The following is a 14,932-nucleotide window of genomic DNA, read 5'->3' as shown; positions in this document are numbered from 1 at the left end:
CTTGAAAACATGTTTCTATTTATTCTTTGTACAGTATATTATAAAAGAGTATTGGGGTCGAATATTGATCGAAAATTGATTGGGCCTTAACACCCACGGACCGCAATCACGGGAACATCATTATTGAGACCTGTGGCTACAGCAAAATCGTGAACATCATCCACGGGCTGCAGTCATGGGGTCGCAGCAAACTGATGGTCAAAAAAATAATTTTTTTTTTACACAAAAAATATTTTTGTTAATCATCTGCCCCCTTTTGTTTGCCCCTAGTGGTAAATCCGGCACTGTAAATATTGATAGCAGTAAGTTTTGGGATTTTATTCAAAGTAAAAAATCGGAACAAAATAAAATTATGATAATGGAGGACAATGGAGTAAGACTGGATAACGGAGGAGCGGTTGTAAATGCATTCACCGAATATTTTAGTTCTGTGTACGAGAGTTACACTACAGAGCCTATTGTGGAGTGGGCGGTGGAGGGACCGTGTCGAACTACTAAAGGTTTACTGTAGTAGAGTAAACAAATTAAAGACTTAGGTGTTCACATGAATTGTGCACTGTCTTTTAATATTCATACTGAAACATGCATTGCTGCTGCAAATAAAATGATAGGGTTTATAGTTAGACAAGTACAAATTTGAGAAACATTGAAACTTGAATTATCCTTTGTTGGTCAGATCAAGATTAGAAGCCTGTTTCATAATTTGGAATCCATATCATTTAAAGATTCTTTGGAGAAAGTCCAGAAGAAGTTTTTAAGATTCTTATTTTTAAAATGTTTCAATAGTTATCTGTATGAAGTTCCATACCATGATTTGTTACAACTGTTTGGGCTGCAGAGTCTAGACCTGAGGAGAATGATCATAGGTCAGGTGTTCCTGTATAACTGGCGTGTTTGGAGTAAGTAGTTCCTTGGCGAGGTCACAATTTCTGCGGATTAACAGTATATAGTAAAAATCCAAAAGTATGTCGGGCAAAGCTGACAGGCAACATCTATTGTGTAATATACCTATAAATTTGAACGAATGGTGTTTTTGGCCTCTGGGGACCCTAAAACGAAAAAGTAAATCAGTCCCTAGCACAAGTCACCATAAGACCAACGGTAATAGCTTATTCCCTATATGGGAAATTCGCCAAAAGAGGGATGAGAATTAAGTGATTGATAATCACCCTGCTGCTTCATCCAGCCGAATTAACTCACTGGTTTTACATTGAGTCAATCAAAATCTCTTTGTGTATTCATCAATCAGGAAAACTAAATAAAACACTTTTTACCAACAGTTAAAAAAGTTTAATTTGGGATTCTAAAGCATACAAAAAATGTTACAATACTTGTTATGTTTAGGCTAGTGTTCCAATAAAAGAATGTAATTAAGATTGTTTTGACCAAACCCAGCTGTTTCTATTAGAATACATACAGTAGACATGACAAGCGAGTAAGGCACGCCTACTAATCACTATAGCAATTTAAATTTAATGTTTAAGTACGTGATGAAGGATGAGCTCACTAATGTAGGTGTAATATCATGTCAGTGTTTATTTTGTGCTTAGAATATTAAATAATTTATTTTAACAGTTGTTAAGTAGTGATAATTTATTACACATCCAAGGCTACAATCAGTATTAATTCAAATGTATGTGATAGGATGTTACAAAGTTTATAACAATGAAAAATTAACATTAAATTAGTTATAATTTAAAACTAACAATCCTATTAATTAAAACTAAACTTTTTTGTTTTTGTCTAAAAATTAAAACAGGGTACAGCCAAGGCCCCACTAAAAAAACAGGCCGTAATGCTCGTCAAGCATGACGTCACAATAGAAGACGGCAGTGACGTATTGTTTGCCGTTTGTGATCAGCTGCTTGCTTTAATCTTTCCTTGGAAAATAAATAAAAAATACCTACGTCATTGCCGTCTTCTATCGTGACGTCATGCTTGACGAGCATTACGGCCTGTTTTTTTTAAAGGTGGTTGAGTAAATAGCTGACAACATTAATTACTTAAAATGTTAATTTTTATACATAAAAAAAACATGACATTTCACAGCAGAAATTTGATGTATGACTCCACAGTTTAAAATAATCAATTTATAAAAATCAATTCAATGTTAGCTAAATTTACTATTGGACTGAAACAGTTTGGATTTGGTTTAACTCTTTGAGGTAGAATTTTTTTTCTTTTTTCAGCGAGTATAGGTTGCCATCTAAGCAGTCAGGAAAATGGCGCGTGGCAACCTATACTCCCCATTCGACCGCAAAGGGTTAATATACACTTGTTATATATACCTACTATTTATTAATTGCTGTTTTATCATGGTAGATTTGGAAGGTTACATTAAGTTTAAATCCTCTTTGAATACATTAGTTAACTTTATGAAAGATTGTCATAACATGAATAAAAATAATCATTATTTTGGTTCAATATTTTATGAATACCACCTACAATGGAGTCAGATATCAAAGTTTTGGAGATTTCTCAAATTTATATAGGTAGCACAATAAATAAAACTAATCCTTTTTTACCATTTACCAAACTGCAATGATGTAAATAATCCACTAATTCTTTTCTCGTTGTGGTTATTTGATATTATTTTGTTAGTCGAACTGAATTTCTTTTAAGAAGAACCATTTGTATTTAAACCATATTCAATTTTTAATGAGGCAAAGCGGTCTTACTCCATTGATGACTAGAGAGACACACTTAAGGGATGGTCCATGTAATTTTATCCTCCTCGGTGAAAACACTTTATTGATTCTGTGTATGAACAAATTAAAAATAAACAGTTGAATGAAGTGAAATAGTTGTATTAGCAAAGTGAGAATGAAAGCAAAACCCAAATGTAATAGCTTACATTAAACTAGCAACTAATATAATAAATTAACTCCAATCTAGGTGCAACTTGAACAAACAAAGGTTACCTATCATATCTTATACGTAGAAGGGCAATAATAAGTACAACCAATTAAAGCATATGTTAACAAACACAAAATTAACCTCAGCAAAACTACTTAATATTCTAAAAAACATATGCTAACATCAACAATAAATATTTTAGCCTAGTTATGAATCTGTCCAGTTTATAAGTGTAACCTTTGAACCTCGATATTTGTAAATAAATGTAGTAATACAAATTGGGATTTTTTTAAATCTGAAAAATAAATTACTACAACAAATTCCATGGATTTAAAGTTTTTTTTTACAGTATTTGCTCAAATACTTGCTAAATTAAAAAAATACAAGTGTTTGGTGATGAGTGGTATCTAACCACAAACATTCTAATTATTATTTTACACTTTGTATAATATTTTAGATCAAAAAAGGAAATTAAACATTATATATCTTATTTACACAAAATATAAATAAATATTATAGTTTTTATAACCTTATCTGCACAACAGAAAAAATTAAATTACTGCATTGCAAGATTTTACACAAAGTGAGACACATTTATAAACATAATCTGAATGCTATAATTTTACTGTAAATTTAGGCTAGGATTATACTAGGATGCTGGCATCCGGGATGCTGGCATCCGGGATGCTGGCATCCGAGAGGCTAGCGTCCCACCTCGATAAATGACGTGATTTTTGTTGGGATGCTAGCCTCTCGGAATGCCATTTCATTTCAATGTTTAGTAACTTTTTGTTTATATCTATTTAAATAACATTAGGTTTAATGAGTACCAAGGTTTGATGCTTTAAGGGGGCTAATAAAGTGTTGTTTTTTTAGTAAAATATTGTATTATTAGCTTAGTATATAACAAATTGGCCAAGTTGAATAAAAATACATCCATACACAAGCAAATTCCAACACTTAACAACATTTTCTATAAGAATAACATGGCAATTTTTAATATACTCTTTTTTTAATTTTCTCCATAACTAATAACAGTACAAAAACACTTAAATATACTAAATTATTTGTTTTTAAGCTCATTAAAATTGTCTAGAGAGAAATTGTGAATTTTTTAGTTTTCTGGGTCAAAAATGACAAACCCCCTTTTTTAGCACAAAAAACCCCGTTTCCAAGGTATGTTCGAGCTGGTTCGCGAACTCATTCAAATTTATCCCACCCTTCACCTTAAAACCAAATTTCTTCAAAATAGAACAAAAATTACTCCAGTTATCGCGTTTACAGACATATAATATTTAAATCTATACGAACGGATGGTGTTTTTGGCCTCTGGGGACATCAAAATGAAAAAATAAATCGGTCCCGGGCCTAGGTCTTACCATGCCACCTACGGTAATAACTTCGAGCTTTCGGTGGCTTTTTTAGCATCCGACGCTAGCATCCATAGTATAATCGCCCCCATTTGATTTAATGCCCCGCTAGCGTCCCGGACGCCGGCCTCTCGGACGCCAGCATCCTAGTATAATCCTAGCCTTATCCAAAATGATAATCATTTAAAAATTGGTACTAATAAAAATAAAAATAATTTTGAATCAGTGGCGTAACTATGGGGAGATGAGGGGGATAGAACCCCCCCAGAACTAACAAATGTAAAATAAATATTTGTATCACAGCAATCCTACTTCTTTAAATAACAGTTGCTCAAGTTTGAACTGAGAAAAATTAGTTTTGATTTGGCTTTATTAATCTAATTTGTTAAAATTATTAGTTGATTTGTATAGTAAACTAATTTTAAAAAGGTTTATTTAATTAATAAACCCAGGCAGCGGGAGTAAATTTGGAGAGTGGCAGTGGTAACACTGCAAGCATGTGCTGTATGTAAGCACTAAGAAGATGCCTGACGGCTTTTAGGGGTTAGTTACTCACACCTCTGAAATGCCTGAAAACGCAAGTTTGGAATTCTATTTGTTCAAAATCTTCCATGGGGGTAATCCCCTCTTTCCAGACCCCCCGTGGCCCAGGATGAGTGAGTGCAGACTTGGAGCTCATCCATCCCCCTCCAAAGCCATGTTCTAGTTATGCCACTGTTTTGAAGGTTGCATTGAATACAACAGTCATCAACTTTTAAAACGAAAACACATCTAACAAAAAATTACAGAAAATGTTTATCACTTTGTGTAACTAATGCTTAAACAATACTTAAATATTAAAATTACCACTACAAAATGGTAACATTTTCATTTTTATTTGTACTCCACTAGCAAAACCTTTCAGACATAATGGATACAAAAACCCCACAAGCATAGAAATTTAGACAATATTCTATCTATCACACTATTTAAATTTGTATGCATCAAAACCATGCCAGGAATACTATAAATATTAAATTCACTGTTCACTTATTGTTTAGTCTAAAGAAACTCATAATTTTTAAAATTCTCATCTGGCAAACCAGATAAAATTTGTGAAAAGCCATTCAATTATGACACGTTAAAATTCAATTATTAATTTACCTTTAAAATTCTTTGCACAAAATTAAAATTAAAATGACTGACAATTATGTACAAAATTGGTACAAACTTTCTAGACTAAAAACAAATCGCTTCATAAGTAGGCATGGTATACAATACAACATTGTTCATCTGAACCAACATTGTTGGAATACACTAAAATACAGATGCTCGGTAAATAGTAGTGTAGGCTAAATTATTTTTTTTCAATTAATAGCAAGCCCTCTATGCCATCACCTTTTTACATTCAAATAATATCTTAGAATGTTCAAAAGAAAAAGGTTTTAAAATTATCTAAAAAATTGTAGAAAACATATTATAATTAAGTTGTAATGGAAAAAAATCATTACTACAGAAAATGGGACTTGAAAGCAATGACTTTCAAAATATGAGTGTGAGTGAGGGAGTGCCTCTACTTTGCAAATTTTAAATGAATTAATATTGTTTGTGTGTGATACATTTTATTAACACTTCTTCTTAAAATAAATACCTTTATAATATTTCAGTTTTCAAAATTATTTTAGCACGATAGCCCATAATAACCTCTGTATTATCTGAGTTTTCCCAAATCATAGGTTGGGACAACCTAATCCGGGACGGTCTTAATTAATTTTGAAAATCGTGAGTCTACTGCACACCTATTAAGTTTATTAATGTTATTGTAATATTTAGAGACAATAAAAGATCCCAGAGTATAAAGGCCAGATAAACAAGGTTGTATTGAAATAAAACCAATTACATATTCTACTAACATTTTAACAAGGAATAAATAAAAAAATCTTGAAATTTTAGAGGAATACAAAATGTAACATCTTTCCAAACTGGTATGTTTAATCACTCGACTAAACTAAATTGCAAAACGGGAAACCTTAAATCCTAAAGTGTAAACATAGTAACCACACTTATATTTGTACAGTGAAAAAGTCTTTGATTTTTTTTTAAATAAATACGCTTATGTACAAAAGAAGTGTATTTACAATATCACAATATCTACTCAAGGCTCGTAGTGGGGGTCTGGGAGTACGACACCACCTACGCTCTGAAACAATAACACAACTGTAGTAGCTCTGAAACAATAACACATCTATAGTATAGTTGACTCTAGATAGTATAATTTATCTTCCTTGACAAACTTTTAAGGACAACTGTAAATATTGAAGGTCTGAAGAATGTTTAGTATCCATAGATAGAACTAGACGTTCCATTCCCATGTTCAGTTGTAACCTGTTTAAGGATAAAAGTTGTAGTAAAACTAAGCCAACGATGTAAATGCTGATATAAATGACTGATTTCTGTTGTACATGCTAACTATTTAACCAAGAGAAAAGACTTACTTGTTTTTCAATGTTTAATTTTCCTTTATATATAATAGCCCTATTATTCTATTTTTTGTGTGTGTATATATATTAGGGGTGTGCGAATAGTGATTTTCAACCTCGAGCCGAGCCGAGCCGAGCTTTTTAAAAAATTTTCGAGCTCGAGCTTTTTCGAGCCGAGCTTTTCTTAGCGTCACCTTATCTAAGTTATTAAACTTTTTTTCTTAAAAAAGTGCATAATAATAATAATGTTCTGTCAATTTTTAAATAAACACAATGTTATTTTAATATGTTTAAAAACGTTGAGAATTGTCAAGACATCAAATAGTAGATAATCACGATAAGAACTGAACTGAACTAAATTAAGATGCAAGAAATAAAAGGATATCGATTGAAGGCCTGACGAGATATGCAGTGCAGACTGAGACAATCAGATTGTCTTTCATAACAGTAACGTTCTGTTATTTAATGGCAAATAAATATTCTTGATTCTTCTTGATTCTTGAACAGAACAGCATCGTGACATTGAATGACGACAAAACAACTAGCAACTCGATTACATAATGTATATTGTAACTACTATGAATATTTAATTCTATTTTGTATAAATAAATACAAAATAAATTTTAAAACACGTGATTATTCTTTTTGTTTTCCATGCACAAAATATTTTTGTTTTATGAATCGTATTAATCAAAAAAAGAACATGGTTGGTTTGGATCCAAAAAGGTGGAGAGACAAGTAAAAAGTAAACTTATATATTAAAAAAGATATAATTGACATAGAGGAAATAGACCAAAACAGTAAAATTAATAGAATAACACACAAAGTAAACAAGAAATGAAATAAAGTACACGATGATTTAATACTGTCACTCAATTTTGTTATCTAGAAGGGTCAGGGAACTAATCAATAAATAGCCAAAACCAGTTTCCTCCCCTTCACACAGTCTCACCGCCCCCCTCCCCCCCTAAGCCGGGAGGCCCAACACTGTACTTTGTCCTTGAAACACCCTTGCATCTAAAACAATAAACCCTTACACCCGTGTTGCTGTTTTGACAACAGGTTTATGAATGCGATCACTATTTTTAATTTTCCAGAATTAACTATTTCTATTAATTAACGACTTTATAACTGTGTAAAAGGTGTGTATCCCTGAATTTATAAATTGCATTCTACACTTATTCACTGCCAAACATTATTCAGTAGAACCTTGATGAACTGAGAATTACACTAGCCTACATAACTTCATTACCCCAATTATAATACCAAGATAATTTTTATAATTCTATTTGAATCGTATAATCTTAGTTTGTTAAAAATGGATTGTATGTTTAACAATAATTGCAGTCCATTATTGTTAAGCAGTATGGTCCCAAATTATTGTTTTTGATTTTGAAACATCACAGTTCATTTGACAAAATTATAGTTGAAGCAGCCAAATGTCAAGTCGCTTGTGCAATAGTTTGTTTACAAGCTTTCTCCAGACCACGGGGGAGGGGAGGGTCTGATAAGCCGTCTATTGTTCACCCCCAAGAAGGTCCGACCCTCATTAGTGCTGCTCGCTCGGCTGCACTCAGTGGGGAACCCAATACCACAAATCAATCTTTTAAATTAATACAAATATTTGGTAATAATTGTTTTATTAATATTCACCTTGAAATTTCAATAAATTTGGTGTAAAATTTGACAAAAATCGGCCATTTTGACCGATTATTAATACAGTACCAAATACCAATAAAGTAGTACATTCATTGGTAATTAAATAATAGGTAAAAATTAACCGATTTTCGTCAAGTTTTACCCCCCTGCTGTGCGTTATGTCACAAAAGCTGGTAACGACATGGGTGATTAGTAACCATGGCAACTTGTTGAATGCGTGATGAAGGGAAACCCAAGAAATAGAAGAACAAAGAGAAAGAATAACGTGTTATCTTTATACCTTTTTTACAATTTCCGTTATTGTTATCTGTATGTAAGATTTTATGATTTTGTTTTATAGATTTATAAAATAATTCTTTTTAACTACGGGAATATCAATTTATAATTTATCAACGTGCTTCTCTTCCGAAACAGCAATACCGGATGCATAATAAAGGTCGATGACCTAAAATATCACGATTGTGCAATATTGTATTTTGATGTTGAAATTAAAATCACGACAAAAGTTTGTATATATCCATGGTCCCTATAGTTTAATCATTTAATATGTACACAATCAATGCTAAATAATCGTGGTTAGTTCTAACTTTATTTTTTATTATTCAAAGTTTCTACACAGTAAGACAATCCAAAGTCAACCCGGGCAATGAATACCTAAAACACAACGTATCTTGTCCTGTGATTGGAATACCACTCGCCGGCCAGTCCTTTAGGTTTAGGGAAGTAGTGCAAGTCTATATATAGCTTCAAGGTCTTACCCACCCCTTCCCCCTTCGGTCCTACTTGACTCACTATACCCGCGCTCCTTTCAAGGTCATTGCCCAACCCCTCCCACCCTTCTATTGTGTTGCCTTTCTATTGTTTCTATTCTGACTTTTTTTTGGGAAACATTAAATCTATTGTTTACGTAACTTCACAGTAGTAGGCTAGATTTTTCTACTTTGAATTTGAAACAGTACTGTAAAAAAAAACTATTACGCAGCGCCCCTAGTATCAGGAGGGCTACAAGCACGAGTTGACTTTCATTTGACCATGGTAGTTCTTTTCTGCTTTATGTCTGTTCGTTCCAGACGAATCTAATCGTAAAGCAAAACAGCCGATAACGAGTAAACTAGTTATCAGTATTGCATCATACAAGGCTTCTTTGCCGTTTGCTGTTAGGTCGTTGGAAACGTATTGCTGTAATTTTGTCCTGGGAAACTAATGGTGGCTATGGAGATTTAGTTTTTTGTCCAAAACGTCAAAATATGTTGTCTATCCGAAAAGCCGGATATATAACGGATAGTGTCGGATATCGAATTTGGGCCCGGTTACCCGATTTTTCAGATATCCGCACACCCCTACTTTTAAACAAAATAAAATAGGTACAAAATTGTGTGACCAGTCAAACTTTATAAACAAACATTTTATTCTATAAAATATAGATGGTAAATAGGGGTTGGTTTAAAGGGAATAAAATACAAAACAGATAAATTAATTATTTTGATAAACATTAGAAAGGTTATGGGTTTGATTGAACTAAAATAACCGCAGGGAATCTTATAAGTAGAAAAGTCGTCAACCACAATCTGTTTAATCAGTACACTGTTAGAGAGAGAGAGAAAGAGAGATAGCAGATAGGGGCGTTTGATAAGGAATCTGAAAAAGTAAACAAACAAGGAACAACGGCATGACGATACTCGTTTACAGCCTTATTGTGTCGCCCACTACATTTGCACACGTGACCACTTTTAGTTTCTTCCTTATCTTCCATCGGTCCCAAAATAGAATTCCTGAAATAGTTTGTTGGTATAATCTCCCCTCCCACACAAGGCGCAGTGCTCAGTGCGCACTGTACCCAACCATGTGTCGTCATAGCGACGAGCCAATCACGCACTCGCACTGCGTTGTGTATTACGATACGAATAGCTGTGTTAGAAAGACAACGCGATAGGATAGGTGGTAGATTGTCTCTTTACTACTGTATCTCCTCAAAATTACGATCGATAATCATTGCGTCTTGACTGAGCTGAGGTTCGTGTTCGTGCTTATCAAACCTCGAATGCATGAACAACGTAGAATTGTGATAACATTGTTTTCAATTACGACCCAAATTAAGTGTTTTTTTAGTTTTGACTTAGTATTAAAAGCTCGACTCGAACTTCGAGCTTTTTCAAAATGCCTCGAGCCGAGCCGAATAATGAAAAGCTCGACCAAAAAGCTCGAAGATTCGAGTACTCGCACACCCCTAATATATATATATATATATATTTGAACGGATGGTGTTTTTGGCCTCTGGGGACCTCAAAACGAAAAAGTTAATCGGTCCCGGATCCAGGTCTTACCATGAGACCTACGGTAATAGCTTATTCCCTATATGGGAAATTCGCTAAAAAGAGTTTGTCTAAAAATAGTCACTTTCAATCCTAGTAATAACATACAAAACTAATTATATTCTAACCTGGTTTTTGCAATGAACAACTTTAGTAATACTGTACACTACTCTAACTTTATCATGCAACAACTAGATGAATAAGCTTATTTCCAAACCACCTGATTAATATTAACAATAGCAGCACATCCATCCATTAATAGTTAGTATTTAATATCACAAAAATACTTTTTCCCAATAAAAGGTCAGTGAATGAAGATGGGTGAAAAATGAAAAACGCTCACTTTTTCATCAGTTCTACGAGACGCTCCAATATTGTTGATCAGGGTTCTGGAAAAGAAATTTATTCTGAACATTGTTTCATAGTTTTGTAAAATGGTTAAAAATAGTTTTTGTTTAAATAGTTAAAAGGGATTTTAAGTTGAAATATTGTATATTTTATTAGACTATGCAGTAAAAACTAGAAAAGTGAGAAGATATGAAAACAATGGATGTATTATGTCTGATAAACACAATAAAAATAATATGACTTTAAGAAAGGTGATAACAACCTATGAAATTCAAATGAGAACATGAAAATATAAAATGGTCCTACACTTAGCCCTACAAATAACTAGCAAAATTACATTGGAAAATCATGACTAGTATGAGTAACTCCACAGCTTGGATGAATGAAAACTGTTAGGGTAAAAACACACATACAGTGATTGGAAGCGGAACGGGGTGGCGCGATTTAGAGCGACAAAACCAAACCCATAAAATCAAGTAGTAACACGCACACAAACAGTTGTTGGGAGCAGAGCAATTAGCTTCAGAACAATCTTGTGTTTTGGGAGGGGTGCGGGCAACTATCTTGTGGAGGTTTTTGGTTCTACTTTGTTACCAAGTCTACTTGAAGGGGTAGACTTCCATATCTGTTGGCACAAACAACCGAATGAAAATATTGATTATTCGATTGTATCATCAACAACCATCGATAGACTCAATTCAATCAATGGAACAACTAATCCATTAATCACAATAGGTGCAACCAACAGCACACGGTCAACGGCGGTCGGTAGTGGCAATCGGTCGATTGTGTATCGATTTATCGATTGATATTTTAATATTTTCATTCGGTTGTTTGTGCCAACAGATACGGAAGTCTACCCACTTCGAGTTTTAAAATAATGTAATCAAAGGACTTGGTAGACATACACAATGTATTGCATGAATCTTAAGAACTGGAAACAAATGGTGATATTCACCATGAAGGAAGGAAGGGAGGTACATACCACCCTTCCTTCCTTCACTACATGCACAGTCCAATTGGTTTGAAGCACGCAAAATGAATGTTTTTAACCACGTGTTTTTGCTGTAGCCTACTATGTGACATCTTGAAACTGATTGAGCTCCTGTTTGTGTCACTCTCGCTAGTTGTGGTATGCGCTTTCAGTCGCGGCGCTACAGCTCCGTCTGGATCGCCCCGCCCTCTCCGCTCTCAATTGCTATATGTGTGTTTTTACCCTTGAGGGTTCATAGACTTTTATCTTCCTCGAATATGCATAGTTGAAAATATAAATATTTATGGTGAAAAAATCACAAACAAATATGATTTGCAAGAAATTAAGGAAATGTATTTACCTCGATGATAAGCTGAGCCCCTAGAGTTGTATGGTCCAAAGCTGCCATTGAGATGCCTTGTAGCCTGCCTTGGAATTGGTGCCTGTAAACAGACAAGTTGCTTAACTCTTTAATATGTGCTGGGACTGTAATGTGATTTAAAAAACAAATAAGGTTTGACAGTCAGAGAAGCTTAAAATGTGTCGGAGCTAAAAATAATGGCCAGAAACGTTAAATTAATTAATTAAGGTAATTAATACAGTGAGGCAGTTATTTTGGGCATTTATCATAGTGTGAGGAAAAACTGAACACAATATTCAAAATAAACTAACTAAAGGAACCCTATAATTCATTGAAATTTGTCCTAACATATGGCAAGCAAAAACTATGCGGATAGCCTGAGCATTCAGTCATCCTAAGGTCAGATATGTGCTGTGTGCTAAAAAAATAATATAAATATGTAGTAAAAAAAGAGATGAGACATGTCTTGCAAACTTATACTATGCCCTCTGGCATTCCTAGACGGAACTGTTCCGTCTTAGGACATTGCTACTAGGTTGACATTATTACGCCGGATCCCAGCACTTGTCGGGTCAAAAATTGTTTTATCTGTATCTGCAATATTTATTGCTTGTATTTGTAGTTTTTTGGTTGTCTGAAAACAAAAATATTGATAAACAACATGTGAAAGTTTTGAGGTAATTTTTTGTGTCAAAATGTGTGAACCTCTTGTTTACAATCTAGGGAAATAGACTGGTATAGAATTGTGAATTGTCTTCCAATCTTTCTGAAGATAATAATTAAAGACAAAATAATCATGAATAAGAAAGTTAGTTGTTTTTGTAAGTCACTTAGAGAGCCAAAAAATATGAATTACTGTGTGTAATCAGATGGTGATTTCAAATTGACAATGGGTTGGTTAGAAAACTACAGGTAATTTACTCACATGTTGTTGGCGTTGCTTTGGTGTTGTTGCTGTTCATTCTTCTTCTTCACGGAACCTGAGTGAAACCTGCCTCCTTCCCCTCGTATCCTGTTCATTGCATGTTTGTGTCTTGATTCATGGAGGTATTTCTGGAAAGGAACAACAGAACAAAAACTGTAAGTGATACAACAATGGTACAATTGATTACTTTAACTCAGGGTGATTGGCTTTTAAAGTAGTTTTTTAAGGGACATAGTATAGTTTACCTGCACATCTAGAAGATTATAGGTTCACATGACAGGACACTGTTTGGTCATTGAGGAAGATTGACGAAGATTTCAATTCCTTTATTTTTTCATAGTGTACATTAATTTCATAAAATGCAAACATATCATATGATTGAAAGTAAATTTATAACCGTGCAGCTCGAACGATAAAAGTTTTTCTTTTTATAAACAAAATTTCAATTTAAATTCTAGAACATGTCAAATTGAGGTATATTAGCAAAGGAAAGTTACTACCCTTGGAAATTCGACAAAAATGTAGCGATATACACACGGGTTCATTAGTTAAGAACTAAATCCTTGTTCGTTAAAGAGATCAACCAATAGGCTATATTTATTTCAAGGGAGACGTTATACCTGTCGATTCTTGGGTATTTTCCCCTCAGCCTCCAGTTTGGCCCGAGCCTGACGCCGCTTGAGTATCCTCTTGTACTGCTTGGCGTTGACGTAGAGAGGTTCCTCCTCTAGAAAGCCAGTGTCGGGCAGCGGAAGTCTCTCGAACTGAGACCCCCTCACTCCCCCTACCTGAGAAACACATTAGTCAGCTTATTCTATACAATAACAGCTGTTATTTATAATCTGTAAAAAAGTGACTCTACTACCTGTCCACAAATCCATAAATGTTTCACAAAAACAAATATTTAATCCACAAATAATTATAACCTATAAATGTTTCATTTTTGTTTTTAACTTGTCTGAGGCAGAGTTGCTGTTTGAAAATATAAACAAATTATTTTCTATAAAATTGTTGATAGTTAATGAACCAATAAAAACAATACTTTATAAATATCTTTATTTGAGTATTGATAAAACCAACCATTCCATTCTCATGTAGAAGTCGTCACCATTTTAAAAATCAAAATGGATGTAATTGAGTTGAGACAGAGATAGTGTGCTGATGAAAATTACTGATTCTGTTGAATACACGCTGTTTTAATCGTCGTTTTAACAAAGTCAAACTAATAGAACGACTAATTGTAAGCTATAGCACCTTTTATGCCTCATATTATGTCTATATATTAATAGGCAAGCATGTTTCTTAAAAACCTTTTCTCTCAGCTTGTGTGCATTGCAGGAAAAATCTACGCATACTGTTAGAAATATATTTTCCTGTAGATGTGCAGAATCCCCTTTATAAATTAAAACAGGCTAAAAAATAAGCACAAAAAATTAATTTAAAATAAAAAAAAAACATGGGCCATATGGGCTGCTATGCTGGTGACGAAATAATAACAAAATATAAACAGAAAATCAAAACAAATGGAAGAAATTCCAATGAAGTCACATGTTTTATTTACAGTGTGGGGTTAAAATAGAGAAGTATTTACATTATACATTTTTGGTTCAATTTTCGACCACTGGACGATCCCTCGTATTTATAAATAATTAAACATTTTGTTTGTTTT

At 33.5% G+C, this 14,932-nt stretch overlaps 1 protein-coding gene across 6 annotated transcripts in view; it reads right to left on the bottom strand.

Annotated features, from left to right (window-relative positions):
• Window positions 1-1,278: 1,278 nt before the first annotated feature.
• LOC128985509 (nuclear transcription factor Y subunit alpha) overlaps window positions 1,279-14,932 on the bottom strand; it is a 49,217-nt gene continuing 35,563 nt past the window's right edge. For all 6 annotated transcript variants that reach the window (XM_054405067.1, XM_054405073.1, XM_054405071.1 and 3 more), the window contains 5 exons: window positions 13,884-14,051; window positions 13,264-13,391; window positions 12,339-12,420; window positions 11,000-11,045; window positions 1,279-6,405 (listed from right to left, as the gene is read on the bottom strand). In XM_054405067.1, coding sequence (XP_054261042.1) covers window positions 11,013-11,045; window positions 12,339-12,420; window positions 13,264-13,391; window positions 13,884-14,051 — 411 coding nt within the window. In that variant the 3' untranslated portion in view covers window positions 1,279-6,405; window positions 11,000-11,012. The remainder of the gene's footprint in view (window positions 6,406-10,999; window positions 11,046-12,338; window positions 12,421-13,263; window positions 13,392-13,883; window positions 14,052-14,932) is intronic.

Source organism: Macrosteles quadrilineatus, unplaced genomic scaffold (genome assembly GCF_028750875.1).
Source record: "Macrosteles quadrilineatus isolate MER2022 unplaced genomic scaffold, UCM_ALF_1.0 Scaffold_2__2_contigs__length_208266976, whole genome shotgun sequence".
In the NCBI taxonomy this organism is placed as follows: domain Eukaryota; kingdom Metazoa; phylum Arthropoda; class Insecta; order Hemiptera; family Cicadellidae; genus Macrosteles; species Macrosteles quadrilineatus.
The sequence above is the reverse complement of the archived record's forward strand: the minus strand, read 5'-3'. Positions and strand labels throughout refer to the sequence as shown.